Raw genomic sequence first — 21,681 nt, forward strand, 5'->3', positions numbered from 1 at the left:
TCAAAGTGAAGGCAGCCTGTGCCCCTCCGTCCCCTGACAAAGCCGCTGTTATCCCAGTCTGAGTTTCACCAAGTAAATGAGGGCTCCTGTATCGGGTCCCCCGTCTGTGACTTTCGATCTCATTTGATTTAGTGTATGAGTTAAGAGGTTCATCTGAGGGGTGAAGGAGCCTGCATGAACAATACCAAACTGTTTCTCCCTTGTCCTCCTCTTCCCTCGTCTGGGTCTTCCCACTAAGGCTGGGAAGGCAATGCAGCAGGGACCTCTCGCACAGCTTGCACCTCCTGCGTCCATCCATCCCAAACAGAGTCTTGGACCATATTCTGCTATGGATAACACATCTTTGTGAAGTTTGTACGATAGGAAAAAAATAAATTGGGCAAAACCCCATGTGATGGCCCTTAAGGGAACTTCCCGCGTAAGTTTTACGGCAATGACTGGAAAAACTGGAAGAGGTGACTGACCACCTGAAATCTCCAATTCTGCTCCCATACCTGGGTCTAGTGCCATCCACTGCCATTATAACATCAAGAAGTGCAAGCCTCTGCTGGGTTTTATAAATATTCTAGACATTGAAGATATTTTTTTCCCTTTACTGCTACTTTAAGAGATGAATTTGCAGACTCTGGGGCATTTGCCCTTGACAAAGCGTGTCTGGTTCTTATGCCACTAGGTCAGTGGAATATCAATAGATTCTTAATGCAGTCTGTCTTTTAGACTTTCTTTCATTTCTCAGAGCAAGAGTAAATGTCATTCATATTGGCAGGTTTTAATGGGAACATTGAGATACTAATTTTTAAAAATATACACAGCTTCTTTTAAGTAGTCTTGGTCTCCCTCTTGTGTGTCTCCAGTGTGTCTATAGCAATTACAAGGTTAGATATCCCTTAAGATGCTAGAAAAGGTCATTTTGTTGTCTTTTCTACCCCATGCCTCAGTGAAATATTCATGGTACGGCTCAGGTATTGGGATTGGGTTTAATGTTTCATTGCATCGCCATCTGTTTTGTTGTTGCAGTTGTTGTTGTTTTTTCCCTTGGTGGGGAGTGCGGGAGCGTGGAGGCAGCAGCGAGGGATGCTGGCATATGGGTCCAGACCTGATACAAAAGATGAGCACTGAATCTGCAGGAACGGAGTAGCTCCTCTGATCTGAGCTATTTTCTTTTTAACATTAAAAGTCTTTCTGGTGGAAATCTGTCATTATGCATGTAGATCATCAGTGGTAGGTAGTCTCTGTGTCTCCTCAAAGGCTATGAAGCCACATTAAAGTAGGCTTTTATATTATATGTAAAGTTCATTCATATAACTTAGCACAGGCATTGATATAAAGCTCCTCACTGAGACAAATGGCATTAACAAGTTCCAAGGACGTCTTTAGCAGAGTTTTCCAGAGTATTGCGGTGGTTCAGTGGCAAAGGGCAGCACGGAGAAAGGCTAAACCTGCAAGGGGATGCAGAGCACCAGGAGGGCTTTGCTGCAGGTGCCCGAGTCCCTTGGCCACAGCCAGCCCCAACCGCCCAGCTGGTGGTGGCACCACTCCTTGGCCACTGGACCTGGGACAAGCACCGCGACACGGAGACCTAACGTGGAGAACACCGCGCAGGCTGGGCAGAGTGGGCTTCTCATAGGTGAGTTTTAAGCTCCCTTGTGGCTTTATTTTTACTATAACAAGGGTGTTTGGCCTATAATGTTTCACCAGGATTTTTCAACTCCTTTTTGATCATCTTGCTCTTTTTCAGCATTTCCCTCTTACTGCTGTTGATTTAAATGTCATGACATTTTAAACATGACTTATTATAACAAAACAGTATATAAAACAATATGCTGCATAATAAATGCGGCCGTATTTTTCAGAGTGAATGTTAAATGAGAGCAATTTATTCCTCAACCTATTTTAGTACCTACTTACTAGAGGGTATTGGCTGCTTAAATCCCGGGGAGGCAATCTCGGAGGTGAGGTAGCCTTGTGTGTGCGAGGCTGAAAGCTGAAGAAGTATTTAAGGGATGCCTGGGGGAAAAGGCCGTCCTGGGGATGTAGCTTCATCCAGGAGTGCTGTGATCACGAGCGCTGTGGGGAAAGCAGACAGGACCATCCTGGGAAGGTCCGTTGGCGGATGAGGGGTCCCCTGAGAAGCACACACGAAAGCAGGCTTTGAAACCCCAGTGGTTTGCCTCAAGCATGCGGTATGTGTCATTCTAGACATCTGAAGTCTCCTTAAAATCCTCCTACAGTCAGTGGAGAGAGTGACTCAGAGTATGAGTTACTCCAGGACACATTGACTGAATGTTTTCTTCTTGATTTCAGAAAGTGGGGGTGGAGGTGGGGATTTGTTCAATACGAATAAGCTAATTTCCCAGAGAAGAAGAAATCTGCTCTCTGCTCTGGCCATTGTGGGCCCTTCCTGCAGCTCCCAGAGACGTGGTAGATGGAGACGTGCTCTCATCCCAGGAGACGGGGACGTGCCCTCGTCCCCCTGCGCGCTGAACTGGCTCTGTGCCGATGCCGTGGGACCTGCAGCTGATTTCCTTTGTGCTGGCAGAAAAATACAAAGAAAACAAATAAGCCAAATCAACCTCCCTAACACACATGTGTCTTCCTTGGCACGTCATGAATTTTATTGAGTGTGCTCAGGGAACGGCAAATATTTGTCTAAAGTTAAGAAGATTAGCAGGGGCAGTTCTGACTTTGAAACTCCCTGCGTTGGGAGCCAGAATAAATCAGCCTAACACAGACGCCTCGAGGTTATCTCTGCTCTTGGAGTGGGACATGCACATCGCTCTGCAGCTCTGACCTTTTGGGGAAAGGCTCTCAGTCAAGTAATACATGCACCTGCATGAAATTTTTGAATCACGGACTCTATCCTTGATTAAAGTGCTTTTCCTTTATTAAAAATAGCCTTTTTCCAAATGAGTAACGTTGCATGCCAGGCTGTGCACACAGGATAACATTTCCTCCGACTTTATCACGCTGATGACGTTGCCATTTCTTACCCAGGTCCCTATGCAACACACTTCTCTTGTGTAGGCAGCCCTCTCTAGCAAATGCCATTAGGAAGCTCCCACGATCATCTACCTTTTCTTCCCAGGTGAGGAAGACTGCAGAGGTGTTTACAACATTATCTGCTAACTAGGAGGATAATGGGCATGGTGACAATTTATCCAAACACATTTATAGATTCTTGCCTGGATTCGTATCAGGATGTAAATAGCACTTCTCCAAGTCTTTGGCAGGACTTCTTACCCCAGTAGATATTCCTTCAAGTATCTCCTTTGTAATGTGCTCACTTTCCAAGAATTTTATCTCAGTTGGAGCCGAACTGGAAGTCTGTCAAGATTTGAGCTCTTCAGAGGACAATCTACATATTTCACCGAATGGCAAATGTGTTTTCTATACAACCATCGTTCTGCTTGTGGGCTTACTTGTCTCTTATACTTTCAAAAGCAAATTTCTTAGGATGCCTTTTATATTTATTCTTTTTCTTATCATTTTTATATGCAGAATGGTTAGAAACTAGCGTTTGCAGAGTTTATTTTAGCAAAGCACTTAAACACATATGCTTAAGGGTTTTACTTAGCCTTTATGCGTGTTTCCACAAAGTTCTCTTCATCTAAGTGCTTTGCTAAAAAGGGTGCAGTTATTCCTCTGTCCATGTGAAGTGTGAGGTTCAAGTCTTTCCCCAAAGCACAACAATAACACTGAAAAAATATTTGCAGTCACTATGACAAAGAGTCAATAGGAGGAAAAAACCCACCACTCTAAAACACAGCTTTGATAAACTGAGATTTCCAATGGAATATATGCTTTGCAGCAATAATATCAGCAGCTGTGAGGTAGCAGTGTATTTCATGTGGAAGTGGTAAAATAATTGGAGAAGGATTTTCCAGTAGATTGTTAAAAAATTGTCGCGTATAGAACGCAGGCAACTTCGGCTTCTTTTCCATCTCCTTAAATAACTCGGATTTAATGCAGCAAGTAAAAAGCACCCCAAAATCAGGGACTTCTGAGTCGTGCAAACGCAGATATTAGTATGATATAGAATCTTAAGCAAAGTCAGCAGATAAGAAAATTATAGGATATGGGTTTTTTCTGCAGTGTTCACTGTAAATTAGAGCAATTAAATTACAGCAGTCTTGTAGCTGTAATTAAATATGGAGATGGGCCCAGAGATGCGGAAAGCGCTGAACTGCCTGGGCTGCTCAGGCTGCGGAGTGGGAGCCTGGTAAAGGCAGCTCCGAAACGGGTCCTGACCCCGTGGCAGCTGGTGGGGGGCAGCCGGGCCTCTTGCACTGTGTTAACACAGTATCTTGTAGGTGGTCTCTTAGGTGGCCAAGGAGGACCATGCCGTACTTCTCCCCTGCCTGTGTTTTTGCCTTTCCTGGGGCCCTGCCAGGAGCAGTTGCAGGGGGGATGCCCAGCTGGGGCATGCCCAGGGCTGTGGGAGCTCCTGCAATGAGTACCCTCAGGCAGATCAAACAGGATTTAGGGCCACGTGACTGCAGCATCCCTGAGAAGCTGCTTTGTGAAACTGCTGTTGCATCCGTTATTCTTTCACTTTACGTTGCTAGTCAAGTCGAGGCTCAAACCACAACAAGGCAAAGGAGATGGAGACAGGAGACGGACTGGCAGAGGAGGCTGCCCACCAAAAAACTCACACTCCCGTTCGCAAGACAGCAGAGGGTGAGGAAAGGGTAGAGCATAGCAGGGGGTACAGATAATAGCAGTAAATGTCACATTTAATTACATTATAGGGAGGGGTGGAAATGAAGTCTTACTATGTGGATATAAAATAAATAGAAGTGAAAGGAAAGAAGGCACTGGGGGGGGAAGAGCGAGGAGGACAAGACCAGGGAGAAGAGGGCAAAGGAGGCAATTCAGGAATTAAGTTGATGTAAAGGCAGTACAAGAGGAGGTACAGGTGGCTGGAAGTCACCACCAGGACCAGGAGGTCCTTAGTGTCACCAAAGGAATGAGGAGCCATAGCCAGCTCAGTCCTCGAGTTTTTCTGCCACACAGTGGGATGCTCAGGATGAAGCCCCTCCACATCTGCTTGCCCACAGTGCAAGAACAGGGCAGGGATGTGCTGTGGGTCTGTGTTTATCACATGGCTCTGGGTCCATGAGGGAATTGGAGGAAGAGGTACATGTAGCAGCCCTGGGATTGTTTTTGTCTCCAGTTTCTGGAAAGGGGTTGCCACTGGAGAGAGGAGATGAGACTTTCAGGCTCCTCATGGTTCATACGTTAATCTGATGCTGAAATATCACTCTGCAGATTTCACCCAAATGTGGGAATTAAGTATGGAAAAGATGCCTGGGTATCCCAAGGTGTATTGGTAATAATGAACACCACCAGCTGGGTAATGCCTAATGCCTGATGCAAACTGCTGGCAGAAATTTGTTTTGGTTTGGTTTTTTGTTTTTTTTTTTGTTAGCTGCTGGTTTTGATAATATCGTATCTTATAATTGCCAAGGCAGTTGAGTTTTGTTGTGTTGCAGCAGTTTGGTATAATTAGTCTCCATCACTATGATTTTTCTTTTAGTTGAATGCTTTGGAGGTTATAAACACTTAACTACCAACAGTAAATATTCATGGAGAGTGAGAATAGTGCTAACTACTGTAAAAAGCTTTTTTCCCAATACTTTTGGCTAGTGGTCTATGTTAACACAGGGTGCTTTTCTGCTGGTGTTGTGGCATAAGTAGAACAAACCATAATATAGATGTTCCTTCAAGCAATAGCCAGTCCTAGACCCAGGTCCCCTATAGTCTGCTGCATTGAGAATTCTGGGCTCCTCCACAAAGGGCAAGAAGGAGAGGTTCCCAAACGTGAATGTGTTATAAAACAATATTGTGTTTCCCTTAAGAATTGCAGTGATAAAAGCATAGACCATTCTGCAACACTAACAACTTTAATAAAATAACATAAAGCACAGCTCTCAGGTCTGTCAGCATCTCACACTGGGAGACATGAGTGAGAAAATGAATGCTTTTCACAAGCAGAAATATTCAAAGAGCTTCACTGTTTACAAGTAATCAAGACTGACAGTCATAGATTATTGGCGGAAGAGCATTTTCTGCTTGAGGTGAAAGAAGAGGATAATTTATCAGGAAGCCCAAGAAGTCAGACATCAGTAATGATCTGCTTGAAGAAGGGCATATCTTAGAAATAGTGCATTTATTTGTACTGCAAGGCAAGAAGATGTACTAAGTTATAAACAAGAGTCTTAGCGCTTGAAGAATGTTGAGCAGATACAGTGTGTAATTTGCTGGGCAACTGCGATTAGAGAATTGACTAATGTGTGTCTCTGTGCTTGTTCAGAATATTAAAAGGAAAAGTTAGCATAATAGAGATTGTCTAAAAGAAATGTTCGTGCTCTCCCATCCTATCCTCTCCTTTCGGAGGTATCTGAGCTACGCTAATCTGGTCGCTTACCTTTTTGTTAACGCTTACACTTCCAAGATACTCCTGTAATACAGCAACGGGTTTGGCTTCGGAGAATTTGGGGCTTTCTGAGTTTTGCAGTAGAAAATCTTGTCTGTCTGGCGTGGTGCTTTTGCATCACCTTTCTCTTACGAAAACAGGCAAAGTACCAGCAGTTTTAAAATGGTAACTAGCTGGGAGCTCTGCGGAAAAGCTTTTATAGACTGTCACCTGCCCTGCCTGTGCCTCGCTGTGCGCTCTGCCCTGCAGCGATTCGCGGCTGCGTGTAGGCAGACCCCGCTCCCAGCGCCTATGCCATGTCCTGCAGGAGGGATTGCTGTCCAGATGCCAAGAGGGGCTGCTTCCTTCCAGGGGTGCAGCCTGCAACGGGAGGATTTGGTTAGAGTCAGAAGATGAAGCTCGTATCGGTATAAAACACAGTGGAGATCCATCTCTTGTTTGGTATTCGTTGTCTCTGTTCCTGCCAGGCTCGCTCAAAGCTCATGTCTTGTCCTTTTTTTTTTTGTTTGTATTTTTTTAGTCATTATAGCTTCCCAATTCTTCTTTCTTTCCCTTAGTGTAGGGATTGTGTATTTTAGTCTGTATTTGACCAATTTTGGCTAATGTTACCATAACGTTGCTGAGAACAGGCTGTGCTTCCTCACTCTTCTGCTCCACATCTGCGGCGGACCTGGGCTTCAGGGAAGACAAGAAGTCTTCTGTGACCCACCAAAGAGTACTTGTCAGGAGAGCCCAGTGTGCCCGCAGAGCTCTGCAAGAGCCCCTGGTGGTGGCCCCATCACCCCAGGGATGTCTCTGAAAGCCCCTGAGCAAAATCTGTCCCCTTTACTTCAGTGTTTTGCGCAGAAGTGACTCTTGTAACCTCACCATGTGCTATTTCCATCTCACTTGAAATAGCAGCTGCTTATCACAACTGGAAATGCAGACATTTGCTTGGGAAGGGATTCTGAAGGTAAGTGGTTTCTTCTAGAAGTGTTCATTGCAAGAAGGGCAATGGTTGTTGTTTAGGGGCCTTTGGGTAATATGGAAGCCCTATCCCAGGAACCGTGGAGAAGGTAGCAAAAGTGTTTTTGAGAAGATGTGGATCAGTCAATCTCCACCAGGGAAATCTGGGCAAAATGTCTCACAGAAAATCACGTCAGGCAGATGATGTGGGGCTCTGGATAAGATGCACACACACCCCCACCCCCTGAGCTTGCAGAAGTGGAATTGTTGTACAGAAAGTATCACAGACTCCAAGCTAGTCTGTGTTTGAACATCTCTATCCGAGTAAGGATGTCAGCTCAAGTTCTCCAGCTTTTTCTGACTGGGGAAAAAAACAAGGGGAAATGGCTAGTTTTTACACATGGATAGCTGGCAAATAGAGGTATTTTTTCCCTTTGCTTTGAGCAGAACCTTGGAGTGTTCTCCACGTGCAGGAGAGCATTGCTTCCCCTGTATAATCCAAACTTTCAATAGCATGTCAGATGTTTATAAAGATGCACAGTTGGGACTTGCATGTGTATGTGAATACGAACACACTCCAAGGCACCGAAGTCCCTTAGAAACAAGTATCGACTGTTACATTTGTTTCCCACCTGAATTCTAAATCAATACAATTTAATACTGAAATATGTACGATCTTCTTCCCTGGAAGTAGCTTTCCAACTCAATCAAAATACTGTGAAGACTGTCTTAGCCTCTTTAAACAAACAAGCAAAAAGTTTGAATAAAGTAGCTCTTGCTTACCGAGGCCCCTCACACAGAGATCTGAACCTGGTTGAAACGTACCTTACATAAGAACCCATGCAATAACTAGCTGAAACCAAACCCATCCACGATCCCAATACCTTGTCACCATTGGAGACCACTAGCAGATGCTAAGAGGAGATCTGAAGAACCAGGCAGGTGCACAGATGTGCCTCCATTGTGCTCTCCAGCCTCCATGAATTTGTGGCATGCGGAATCTCTGAATGAGAGGTAGTATCAGCAGCCCTTAATTTATTTATCTTCCATTTGTCGGTACTGTTGATCTTGAACCTGCATTATGTTTAGCATCCAGAACATCCTCCAGCAAGGTTATCCACATTTTAAATATTATGCTTCAAAGTGGCTAGCTATATGGTTTGGTTTGTAGTGGAGCTGCAGGGTGCCAGTAGCAGAGAAGGGTAGGCAGCCACCAGAGGCAGGCTTCCAAATTTCCACAGTGGTGGTTAGATAATATCAGAAACTAAGTGGCATTGGGGTGGTAACTGCTTATTGCACTTCAGAAATTACTGACACAGCAACGGGTTTGAACACAGAATAGTCCTGGGATCCTGTTTGGGTAGACATAGCAATTTTATACCGAAATAATATTCATCTATAAGTCAGTTGAACAATGAATGCATTGGCCGTGGCAGTGATTTAACACTGCATTCTGTTCTTCATCATACCCTGTGTGTCCGCAAAATGTGGGTACGTCTTTTCAGTATGAGGGGCGCGTGAACGCCTGCCACGGCAGAGCACGGTAGGGCTGCGCTGAGCGGTTTCGTGCCAGGCTGGGGCTTGCTGTCCGGTACCGCGGGCTATATACCAGGAGCCAGGGCTGCTGAAGTAGGCTGGGTTTCCAGGCAAGTTTCAGAATTCATTGCTTCTCTCCACATATCTGTTTTAACCTTAAGTCAAAGATTGATTGTTTTTAAAGGTTAGCAGTTATGTAGCAAAAGAAACCCTCTCCTTTGCCAGCTTTGAGAAGTCACCATGGTCTGCGACTTCACACAGTTTTAATTTAGACAACAACAACAGCCATTTCAGGATATGCCTCCTTATTACTGTTCACTTCAGTTTCTTTGAACAGGGAAAATGAAAATAGAAACTACAAGTCAAATCCACGCTTTACTAGTCTCCTCCTGGAGTCAGCTCTCACCTGGGTTGCGCAGAAACAGGATAGCAAGGGAGAACAGCAGCCGAATCACGTCACTGAAAGCACTTCTTGCAGGTTAAACAAGGAGACCTTGAGGAACAGGGGCTGCCCTCCCTTGCCTTCTAGCTCTTGCCTGCTGTATCTCCTGCTGATGCTGGGTCGAATGAACAAGACATTGCTTTTTTAGAAAAACAGCTCACACCTCAGACAGACAATTGATTTACTACCACTTGGCTCGTCCTGGTGCATCCTCTTCTGAAGTGTAAGCGCTCGCAGTCCATGGAAAGCACAGGATGATCTATGCTGTTTCCTATAACTCCCTCTCATTGCCAGCTCAGCTGTGGTACCTATACACCGTATAGGTGTGTACCGTAGGTGAGAGCAGGCACGTGGACACGAAGGATGTGTGTGACAGTGTATACACTGTACCTGTTCCTGGCTTTTAAACCTTTCTCCATAACACTGTAGCATTACAAGATGGATTTATAACACACCTAGAGCTAATGTAGCAATGAAGATTAGTCCTCTACTAGTCGAACAGTAATACACTTTAATTTGCCTACAGCTACTGTATTGTATTGGCATGAAAGGAAATAGCTTTCTAATGCAGCTTCATCTGCTGAGCAGGAAGAAATCTGTGCTGCAGAATGTAAAACTACATAGGACTGTAGCTGGCAGCAAAATTCAGAGTAGGAGAAACACAGCACAAATAAAAGTATTTGTGAGTTGGATGTATGCTAACGATCCTAGTTTATTGCTAAACATGCCGTAGACAGTAACGCAGTTTGCTTGGCAGGTTCGGTATTGCTTCATCTTTGTTTTTCACTGCTTCATCTTCTATGCTAAAATTTGTCCAGGAATAAAAGGTGTAAATTCATTAGTTTCCGACTTTGTGACATTAACAAAAAGTTGATGATATAATTTTCTTCAGAAGTACCGATGCTATTAATACAGTCTGTGCTGTGCTCTGTACCTAGAAACACACTGGAAATCTCAATATTTAAGCTGTTAATGCAGCTGTTTCTGCTGTCTGTTGTACATGTAGTCTTCCCTTGATGAGTGGCAGGCACTCTTTGAGTGGACATGTGAACAAATAGTCACTCAAGTGCTGGCACGTTATATTCACCATAAAAAAGAACTCCCTTCTTCTGGAGAGCAGCAAAACCATCAGCTTCTCCCTTCTTCTGGAGAGGCAAAGGGTGTGTTTGAAATTGTCATGTCTGCGATAATAACACTTAATACTTACTGCATATGGGACAGAACTTATTTCTGTGGGCATATTATGCAAGCTAGATGCAAAAATTAACTGTTTCACATACTTTTTGATATTTTTCCACACTAAATCACCAATGAAATATAGTTGTGCTTAAAAGAACAAGTTTTGTTTCTAGACTAGGGATGTGTCTCGCTTTCAACAAGGGCAAGGAAGGACTAATAACTTGCATGCAGGGAGGGAATGTATCTCTTCTGAAAACTACTGGTATAAACTGCCAATGGGAAACGGCTGCACCAGGGCCTTGTTATCACAATAGGTTTCTGATGGGAAAGGTGGCCCCATGGGCAGAGGAAAAGCCAGAGAGAAAATTTTACGTGAATTACTGACAAGGTGTCCAGGCAGCTTCTGCCTAGCTCGCTCCACGGATGTAATGGGCACTTCAAAATACCTGAGTGTGTTTGTTGTCCTATTAGCTACCAGCTTTGCGTCAAAGACTCGCACGGTATCTGGCCATCAGCTCACAAAGGTGAACTCTGTCACTGCCTTTCAATCACCCTGGCACCTTGTGTTATCATTATAAATCCATCAGAACCAGTTAACTAATGTCACTACTCTAAACCAGTAACCTTCACCCTTCATCTCTTCACCACCAGGTCCCTCCACCCCGCGGACACATGGAATAGTGTTAGATTAGTTGCATACAGGCATGCCCTCAATTTGAAACTGGAAAAAAAACATCAACAAAATGTTTTTTTTTTTTCTTCTTCATCTCTTAAAAAAGTTGCAACAACATGACAAAGAGGATTCTTCTGACAAGTGGAGGACAGAAGAAGAAATGGCAGCTGAAGCAGCAATTCTGAAGAAGTATTTTTTGGAAAATTAAAGGTAATGATTTACACATTAACTTACTCCTGCAACACCCAAAACTCTCTTCAGTCCTCCATAGTCTTCTTAAGGCCAGAGGGAGAATATGTAGAATGGAACAAAAGAAATGAAAGCTCTTAGGTTTGTGTTGTTTCCAAAAGGACACAGCACTCCAACAGTGGCTGAAATAACATGCTCCTTCTTGAACAAATGAGCACCGTCCTAGAGCATTTAATTTCCAGACAGTAAAAAATAACATCTGGAAATCAGAATCATCAGCAGTTACTTAAGAGGAATGTCTAACCTAACATATCCTCCCTGTGTTTTTAGAACAGAAAATAGCCTTGGTACCTCTATGATGAATTAAAAACTGCGGTGTCTGTGTACACCCAGATAGGCGTATGCACCTATACGTACAAAATCCCAGCAGAATTCAGACTACAGAGCGGATAAGCAAATGCTAACTTCATCTGGCAAATCTTAAATCAGCTGATCAGTTCAACTTTCAAAATTACGCCTGCTGGAAAACTGCCTGTTCTGCTAAATCTTCCTCTGGCCCTAAAAGAAAAAAAAGATCTGCAGGGAGGAATAGAAAAGAGAAAACACTTGGCAAATACTAAGGTTGGTGCTCTAGAAATTGAGAGGTTTTCATTTTGTACCTGGAGTCCCAGAAGCCAGATTCTTCCAGTAGAAATGAACTGGCCCCCGGAGATCAATATGAGTTACTCTGGGATGTACACTGCAGCAATGATGCCAAAAGCTCCCTCTCCCCTGTTCCCCAAACGTTGTTTGCCATCATCCAGCACTCTCATTTCTCTGTCATTTCTGACTGTTTTATATTTTTTCCTCTGAAGAACCGAAATCCCATAAATATTCCTCCTCTCTGCCTGTGACTCACTGCTTGCAGCCCAGCTTGAGGCATCTTGAGCTAAACGACGCAGCGTGCGCGTGGCACGCTTACGTGGCAGCTCTCAGCCCGGTGCCATTCTGCCGTCTCCGTTTGGGCTGGTTCATCGGACTCTTTCGTTTCCATTTTTTCTTGCACGATGGCCATGCTCTTGTCTTCTCCAGTCAAATCAGCTGTGCCAACACTTCTGTGGACTGGCACAGAGAAAGCTGTGTAACACGTAATTCCCATCTGCGAAGGAAACTTGTCCTCGGCATCTGGGACCTAGGGACCTCCAGAGTTTGGAGCAGCAGGGTTTGGACTACACAGTCAAGTTTCCACAGTGGCTGCTGGATTCGTATTTAGACACTCGCTTTTCACCTTCTCGGAAATATGCTTCTCAAAAATGGATTACTCAGCCAGAAAGAGCATATCCTTAGGTAATGCATATGTAAGCACTCTTCTCTGCTAACAGAGGCACTATGTAGTACTTCATCTACGGCACCGCAGCAAATGGACAGTACTTAGGATAAAATGGCACATCCCTATTCCAACGTGATGATGTTCCCCATTATATATTTGGTAGGTTTTCGGGGGGTTTTTTTGGTCTGGTTAGAAATGAATTTGAAATGCTTTTCTGCAGAGATTCTCAAAGGGGTTGGAATTAAATCCCCACATATCAATAAAATGTTCTTAGGCTCTTGTGATACGAAACACAAAGCTGGATAGATGGTATAAATTCATTCCTGCATCAAATTCATGTGGCTGGACATTTATTTCCATTTATTATGAAAATAAATCGGCGTGTGTCTGCATGGATGACCTCTTGATAAGTTCCCCATGATATTAAGGTCATTACCTTTCCTAGAACAGACTGGTAAATTAAATCTTACTGGCATCATTATCATGAGAGTATTTTGCCTAGGCAGTCCTTCCAACCCTTGGTTCCCAACACAAGGCATCACTGTCAATCTCTTCTCCCTGACATTGTTTTGCTTCTGAGGTTTAAGGCTCTGAACCTGAGATAAAGGTATATCTGAGCACATTCTGAATTTCTCAACCTTTATCTACTCTCTTAACCTTGCTTCTAAAATGATGAAGATTGAAAACTTTTGGCAAATTAACAAGGTTATATGCATCCTTCTTTGAAGCTATTTTTGTTTTTCACCTACGAAGGATTTATTTTGCCATTTATAAGTTTGCCCAGATGCTATTTGACTTGGGTTTTTTCATGCGGCACAGGGAAAGTCAGAAAGAGCTGAATGTGGGTGTTCTGGAGCCAATAAATGGCAATTTTTAAGGCCTCATGCATTATTTTTCTACTTAAGTGTTTTGTTCAAAGAAGCCCAGCTCAGCTAGATTAGCCTGGACAGACTGAGCTGTGTTTCAGAGCTTTCCCAGCTACCCTTACATTTATCACAAGTCCTCCACCAACTGTCACAACTCCTATATGACTTGACTAGGTACAGTAGCACCTTTTACCTGTATTTATAGACCATCTGATCAAGAAGGACTTGCAGGTGACTTTTTCCTAAGAAATTCTTGAACAAGGCAGGAAGCTCTTGATTCTCTCCCTACTACGTTTGCTGGTGCTGAACCCTCTTGGCTGGTTGGGTAGCCACAGCTGAGTGCTTCTACACCAGTCCCCAGATGATCAGAAATATCCAGCCACTTGCTTAAAGAAATTAACCCCATTTAGCCTCGCTAAGTTTACACCCTTAAGAAAATACTTGTCTTAAAATAATTTATTCGTGTGTACAATTGCCTAGAGCGGATGAAACTGAAATCAGTGAGTCAATTTGTGTTTTGCACGTGTTTCTGGTCTGTCACTGCATGTCCCCACTCCACTGCATCCCACCTCATTAGAAGGACTTGTCCCTTCTTGAACACCCAGCACGTGCGGGCTCTGCAGGGCTGCTCACGGTGCTGCGTCTGCAGAGCCAAAATTCAGCAGAACTTCATGTGGCTCTGGAGGAGGACAAGAAAAGGAAAAAAAACTTTCTGTGGAAAGGATATTTAATAGATAATTGCCCCAGTTAGTCACTCTTCTCTTGCTTAGTAGCACCAAGATTTGATCTCTTTAGGAGCCATTCCTCGTTCAGTGTTGGCTGTTGTATGGTCAGCTGCATTTGATAACTGGTCGCTCTTGGAGGTGGATCCATGGGAAGGAGTCTTTACTCAAAGAGCAAGATTTGATGCAGCATCCTAATTTCCGATTTCCTATTTTCAGATGCACCTTTTAAATTTTCTAACTATCTATAGCTGGGTAAGTGCTTTGATAGTCTGTTTTGTGCATTTTAAATTACACATGCCAGCAAAAAGGCTGAAGATTAAAAGAGTTACTAACCTTCAGATAGTATACGAAAAATGTTTCTCTTCAAAGGCGGTTTCACTCTGTGGTGTTGTTTCTGAAGAAAGAACCAGGCTGCACAAGTTTCAGTAGAAGTTTTCCTATTTTATGCTTAACTGAAGTAATACTTTTATGCCATTAGAAAAGTAGTCAGTCTTAAGTACGATGTCAAAATGTCCCTTTGCATAAAGGGGTTGACAGTGATATTCTGTTGCCTAGTGCTTTTTGAGTTACAAATGTTCAATAGCTTTTAATTGCTTAACCATCTGAATATTTTGTGTCATTCAACACGCAAAATTCTTCTAAAAATCTCTCCAAATAATGCGGGCTGCACAGTGGTGCAGGATTTCTGATGTCAGTTCTCCCCTTCATACCCAGTCTGGCAATGTTTCTGGAGAATATAGTCTTTTCAACTTTGTCAGAGAATATGAATTTTATTCATTTTTTTCTCCCCACTGTGAAAGAGAGACTATCTCATTCTTTGAGAGCACTCATCCTGCCTCACAGCTGCCTCTTCTGCACCAGGATCTCAGCATGTGTGAAAAGATGCTGTTCTATTGACTTCAGCAGGGAAATTACCACTGCTAGCAGCAGCCGACCACAGGGAATTTAAGCTGGCAACTTGGCTTGCATCTGGTTTTGCTCCAGCATCTCTGACAATCCATGCTGCATGCCTGAGAGTGAGCTCCAGAGCAATCCCGTCACTTCCCTTAAATTTAGGCAAGTATCACAAGATGGCTCGCAACACCCTTCTTTGGTTGCTTTACTGGAAGAAAAGCCCTCCTATTGTTTCTGGTCCTTTAAGCTGAATAAAACTACTAAATAATCACTGTGCCTCGGAGTGGATCCACAGAGTGGACGTGGGACACGGGCCGTGCAGTGAGGACACAGTCAGTCTGCCCCAGAAGATGCTGTACCTGCAGCGTGGGCCACAGAGCAGGTTGTCTCCTGGGTGGGTGCCACAGCGACGAAGACACGGCCAGCGATATTTTCTGCAACAGATACTCTCCCATCGTAGGCTGCCTGTGGGCAAGCAGAATCACCGTGCAGTCATAGAAAATAGACCATGCTGTGGACTCTGGTATGGGGAACGGGAGCAGGGCAGAGGGGTCTAGCAGGCGGGGGCACCTCCGTTGTGGGAGCCTTGCTTTATAAGCAGGGCAAGTTTTTGAGTGCTTCCACTGGAGTAAGACTCAAGGTGGTGCCTGGTCCGGAGAGCATTGTCGAGAGCTATTCATGACTGCACTTAGGAGCTGTTTGCATATAATCCCTACGTAAATACACGTCCTAGTAATCAGCTATAGATTTCCCTGCACTCCAAACTTAAGTGCTATTAATTATATCCCCCACTCAGAAGCCTCCAAGAACCATTAATTAGAAAGCAGGAGCTGACAGTTTGCTTGTCTGTGTAAAACTATTATGACCTGAGAGTGAAATATACGCTTCGAAAGAAACATGGTTTATGAAGGTCACCTTGGAAAACATCATAACAATCTGTCAGGAGAAGAGAATGCAGCACTCCAAGTGTGCATTTCGGTGTGACATTATGCTTTAAGTAGTTGGAAATAGCAAAGAGAAGATGGATCAGATCATAGGGCCTATGCTTTTTCACCCAAAATTCTCTTTTTTTCCGCAGTAAGCACATGTAAAGTAATCTTTTTGTCATTTCAATGGAATGCAAGGAAAGTTAATATTGACAGAAATCCAACAGACAAACATAATCTGGCCCTTGCTGGTGTTTTTGAAGTGTAAAACATCCAGAGCCACCACCTCTGCAGCAGGGAGAAGGTTTATGCACAGGAGTTAAATTATCTCTTCAAGAGACGTTGTAAACAGCCAGAAGAAGTGCAGTGCCTGTGTACAGCAGTAATACCCACCCTAGAAGGCTCAGGGCAAAAGGCTTCCCCAAATAAATGTGGTGTGCCAATGCACAGCAGCCTCAGCATCGAAGTTGATTGTTTTTCTGGTTGAAGCATATCATTATTCTTATGAAAACAAAGCTGCGATAGAGTTAGCTATGCTTATAAGGGAAATGTCTTCCTCTTGTAGGAGGCCGGCGTAAGCATAATGTCCCCCTCATGCCTATGCCAGGGTTCTATTTTGAGGCTGTAAGTAGTACTGTGCTAAAAGTTATACACCTCATTCTCTGGACTTCCATTTCCCTATAGGTGGCCATTTAATTCGGCTGTAAAGAGTCGCATGAATTCCATACAGCACTGCTTGGATCCTGTAATTATAGCTGTAGTAGGAACATCATGGCCAGAGACACAGACAAGATTGTACCACATGAAGGCAAAGCAGCAAATGCGTTACTGTTAGCAAAGAAAGCTGACAGAGGGCCAGATGTTCTCTTAACTTGCACATCCAGCAGCCTAAATGCTTACCTGGGCTGTCTGTCAAATACCAGGTTTTTTCAGTCTAATCCATTCTTGATTCATCATTAAGCTTTATGTGCGTCGCATTGTATGAGAGGAAAATGGGAAAAGCTAAGCGTAACTGATGGATATTGTGTCCCCGGACCTGGGATAAAAGAGTCGAGGTACAGGACGATGCTGAGCTTCAAATCAGGATGATACCAACTGTGGTCAAGTGTTTTTACACCCAAGCCTATGCTAAAGTGGTGCTAATCTCTTGCCCCCAAAGCTGCAAAAGGATGCACTCACTAAGCAGCCAGACCCTCCTTCAAGCAGATTCACAAAACACGTGCCAAGTAATTTACAGGCTGCCATCAAACTGTCAGTCAGGAGGGGCATACAATGGAAACTGTTGCTCGGAATGCCATGGAAAGGGGAAACATATGTTTCAGTGAGAAAAGACAATCAAACAAAGAAGTGGGCGGTTGGGGAGTTGCAGCCACAACAGCAGCAAGGATCCAAGCCTCGCGCACAGCCCCGGGAAACAAGTTCGGGGGCCGTGCCCTCGTCTAATAGTTGGGTAACAGCTTTGTGTTTAATAAGCTGAAATAATTTTCTCCGAGTATTGAAGCTAGCTCTAAACATGCTCTGAAGTGAAGGTACAAAACTGAAGATACCAAGCAAAAAGCCCACTTCACGCTCAATTATTAGCAAAGGTTTGTATCGTGTTATCCTATTGCTGTAGCTGCTGCATAATAGAACTGCCCAGAGAGACACTCTAACCACCAACTCGAACGTGACCTCAAAGCTTAAAAGCTGCCTTTGTGTGAGTTTCAGTATCTAGGCTGTGTAGGTGGAAAGGCATTAATAACTCCTCCAGTAAGTAGTTATTTGAAAAAGGAAGGGGGTGATGGATATTGGACTGAGCGTACTTGAGGCTCTGTTGCTTGCCAGGATGTCAGTCTCTACACGAAAGGACAGGGATGTGCATGGGTAAACCCAAACGCCCCGTTCGTGTTAGCACCTGGGGCCGCTGCAAGCCTCCAGCTAACACTGCAGTAACAATTGCGCCATGAATTTATGCAGAGATTTCTCACACCGTTTTCACAGCTGCAGTCGGCTGCAGTTGTCAGGCGCTCAGTATTTCTGTTTCTCTGCTTCAGGAACACCTTCCAGGTCTGTCATGGCACCTATTACAGGTCTTTTACTAGGATGGACCACCAAGAGATGCATAAAATTGGAGCAGACATGGGAAGAAATACCCCGTTCATTCTCCAGTGTCTGAGTCTGGGGGCATTTTGAGGGTGATGGTCCCAAATCACTGGTGTGTAATACCTTGGCATTAGGTAGGGTCCCACCGCAGGGTCAGGATGGATGAGGATATACAAGAGATGATGATTTTGAAAGAGCATTTGCAGGAGCTTATATAAGAGATCGTGCGCCCCAAAGGCTCTCGCATGAGATTATTATAGCAAAATTGATTTGAAGAGTAAGAAGCTGGATTTGATGACACAAGATGCCCTTTCTAATCCTTTGTTCCTATGACTAGTGGTCAACAGAGCTGGGGACTGTGCTGTCTTACTCAGGGACATCAGAGAGGTGGCTTCACTTCATGTTTGTTTTTGTAAAATGATCCTGACCTCCTTTGGAGGGTGCTTTGTGAGTGAGGAACGAAAAGCACAATGTGAAAGGCAGGCATTAGTATTATTTGGAAGTGAACTTTATTGAAAGAGTAGATAATAAATCAAACAGATGCTCCTCTTTCTTGCTCTGATACATAATTTTAAAATAGTTGTGTGCAAGGATTTTCTCCTTTCTTTATCGCACAGGCTATAATAGGAGCTGAAATGTGCTGTGTGTGGATTTAACACTGAACATTTTCTTTTGCCTATCGCTGTCAGTGTTTCCTGTTGGAACACACTAATGAGCACCTAACTCGTTAGCAATAAACAACCTTACATTGTGTCTTACTAACGAAGATCAAAGATACTATTATATGTAACTCTCTGTTATGTTTGATATTTCTCAGGTAACAAAGTGTTTGAAAAACATCCCATGACATAAGAAACTCCTCAGCAAGAAAGACTTCATTCTCCAGTTCTCAGTGGCCCTGGAGCTGCAGCTGAACAATTTTATTGCATTCTACAAATATGAGATTCTTCCATGAAAAATTTTATTGGACCTTTGGTTATCATCAAGGTTGAATTTCAGCTAAGACAACTAACAGCTTTGATTCAAAATATTGCTCTGAGTAGTAATTCATATTTTTCTGAATTGTGTACTTGGGAACGAGTCTTTTGAAATTGTCCCTTGGCCTAAATTGAAATAAAGTGTTAGCAAAATCAGGTAGCTACTGTGTTTAGGTATATTACAAAGTGTTTACTCCATGTTGTGCTTTTTGAGATTCGGTTATTGTATGTGGGCTATTACATCATAGCAAAGTTAGTTCTTTTAGCTGTATGACAATTCATAAAAACCAAGGCTTTGTTACAGACTAGCCAAGATAAACCTGGGGAGCTACCGTTTTGTCAGGTAAGGTAGTATAACAAGAAATATGACACTTCCTGAGATCCTTCCTTTCTCTCTTCCTTTTAATGCATTGTCACAATGCTTCTGGAGCTTAAGGTGATGCAAAACACTTCTGCAAATCAATGAATATGTGAAGCTGCTAATGGGATAGTAACCACATTAGGGTTAGACTGGCACGAGCGTCCTGCTTGCAGCAACAAACAACGTGAGTGGGAGCCACCCGTGTGGAACGCTCCCTTGGCAAGAAATGACGTGGTCAGAGCCCCGCACAGGAAGAAACCCGCCATGGGTTAGTTGTTGATTGCTAACGTGTAATAAAGAAAAAAGAGTCAAACAACAGACGGAAGAGAGAAGAAATGAGTCTGCAAGATATGTATGAAAAAAGCGCCCGTAATCTTGCTCTTGAATTGCGGGGAAGTGACAACCGAAGCTTTCTGTGTCCCCTGAACTCAGGATGGAAAATAAAATGTGCCGAGTCTTTCAATAAGAGCCAAGCTGCGGGGGCCTGTAGGATGCAGAGTCTACCTGAAGGCTTGAGGAGGTCGGGGTCAGGTCCAAACCAGAGCCTGGCAGTGCTTTGCGTGCCTGGCAGCACCGTGCGGTCACTGTCCTGAACAAACAAAAACGCTCCAAAAGAGTCTGTCCTGAAGGGTTGCAACCTGACCTGAGAGTTACGAAAATGCACAATGGACAAACTCATATAATTTTCCCTAAGCGTCTCTCTGCTATATACTGCAGAGGAATTCAGTCTATTGGTTTGAAGTCTTTGTGCTGGTCAAATATAAATAGAAACAGTAGAGCAAAATCACTGGTATTTGATTCCAGGTTTTACTGTGGTGCTCTTAAAATATTGCTTCTAAAAAGCCAGTTTGATTCAGAGATTTGCCATGACCCAATGTGACCACCACTATCTTCCGTTAACCCTTTTAAAAACTGTAGAGATTTTAATGCTATTTCTTTTTCCATGCAGAGTAAATGAGAAGTACGTTTTGTTGGTGTCTGCACTTTTTAGACCCTGAACAAGGGCTGAATAAACAGGAAATGAAGGGCAGGGGGCAAGAAGTGACAGAGAAGAAAAGGTGAGTAGTCAGGATGGTCGAAGATGCTGGCAAATGGGCCAACCCAAAGGGTTGTCCTTTTGCACTTTAATGTTTAAAGTAGCTGTGATTTCACATAGAAGGAAGACAACGGTTGTGCTACCAGGGAAGCGCTAAAAGGAAAACCTGAGCATCAGTTACATTTGCAAGGTATTTCCAAACCTGATGCTCAATGGCTTCCTATTAAGTATGGAATATTCTGTATTAATTCTGCAGCCTGTGATGAGCGGGCACTGCGCCAACCATTTTGCATGGGGGCTGCCGAGCAGATGAGTGCTGAGCTGTATGGAAGATTTCATTTGTGTAAATGAGGAGGCCGTTATCGCAGCACTAAAGGTCCTGTTTTTAAAAAAAGCCTCCTGTGGCATTATGCACAAAACAACCTATTTATGCAGCATGAAAATATTTATGTGCTTCGCTCCAGCTTAAAAAGGGAATTTGCAATAGATGAGGGACATGAGAAAGGATTGGAGTGAGAGATAAGGAGAGATTAGAAAAGGCAGATCATGAAGTACATGACATCCTGCAGCACTATGTGGAGTAACCTCCCCCGCTTTTTTTAAGACCTGAGCCTTGAGGATGGTGTCTGGATCATTCATACGCTTCCCATAGACTTCATTTTCCACAGCCAGGGGACTGCATACAAAGATGCACTTGCTGGAAACGTGAGCATACGCTGTGCTGAAGGCACCCATGGTCTTCGTAACCAAGTTTGTCCTTACCGACCTCAATCGCTTGCCCTCGCTGGGGTCACACCCAGGGCTTGCCTTTGGGCTGGGGGATGCTGCAGAGTGCTGAGCTCCTCCACTGAAAGCAGAAAGCATGGGAAAAATCGCCCGTGCAGGGGCTCAGATGGACATGGTGCAAGCGAGTGGTCCCGATGGGATGGCTTCGTAACAGGACGGAGCTAACTGTGCTCGCTGTTACGTGGCTTGGACCCTTGCTCCCTGTCCTTATACGCAAGCAAGTTTCCCAGGCTTTTTCGATTACTAACAGTTTGTTCTGCTGAAGTGAGCGGTTCCTCCAAGGGGCTGCGGTGGCTGTGCCTGTGTGCCTCTATTTTCA

General features: G+C 43.9%; 1 protein-coding gene across 8 annotated transcripts in view; it reads left to right on the forward strand.

The window, feature by feature from the left end:
* FHIT (fragile histidine triad diadenosine triphosphatase) overlaps positions 1–19,345 on the forward strand; it is a 637,538-nt gene extending 618,193 nt beyond the window's left edge. For 7 of the 8 annotated variants that reach the window (XM_075513832.1, XM_075513829.1, XM_075513831.1 and 4 more), the window contains 2 exons: positions 11,318–11,421; positions 19,020–19,345. In XM_075513832.1, coding sequence (XP_075369947.1) covers positions 11,318–11,419 — 102 coding nt within the window. In that variant the 3' untranslated portion in view covers positions 11,420–11,421; positions 19,020–19,345. The remainder of the gene's footprint in view (positions 1–11,317; positions 11,422–19,019) is intronic. The other variant, XM_075513830.1, reaches the window with a different exon arrangement.
* The last annotated feature ends 2,336 nt before the right edge of the window (positions 19,346–21,681 follow it).

This window comes from Mycteria americana, chromosome 11 (assembly GCF_035582795.1).
Source record: "Mycteria americana isolate JAX WOST 10 ecotype Jacksonville Zoo and Gardens chromosome 11, USCA_MyAme_1.0, whole genome shotgun sequence".
Taxonomy (NCBI): Eukaryota; Metazoa; Chordata; class Aves; order Ciconiiformes; family Ciconiidae; genus Mycteria; species Mycteria americana.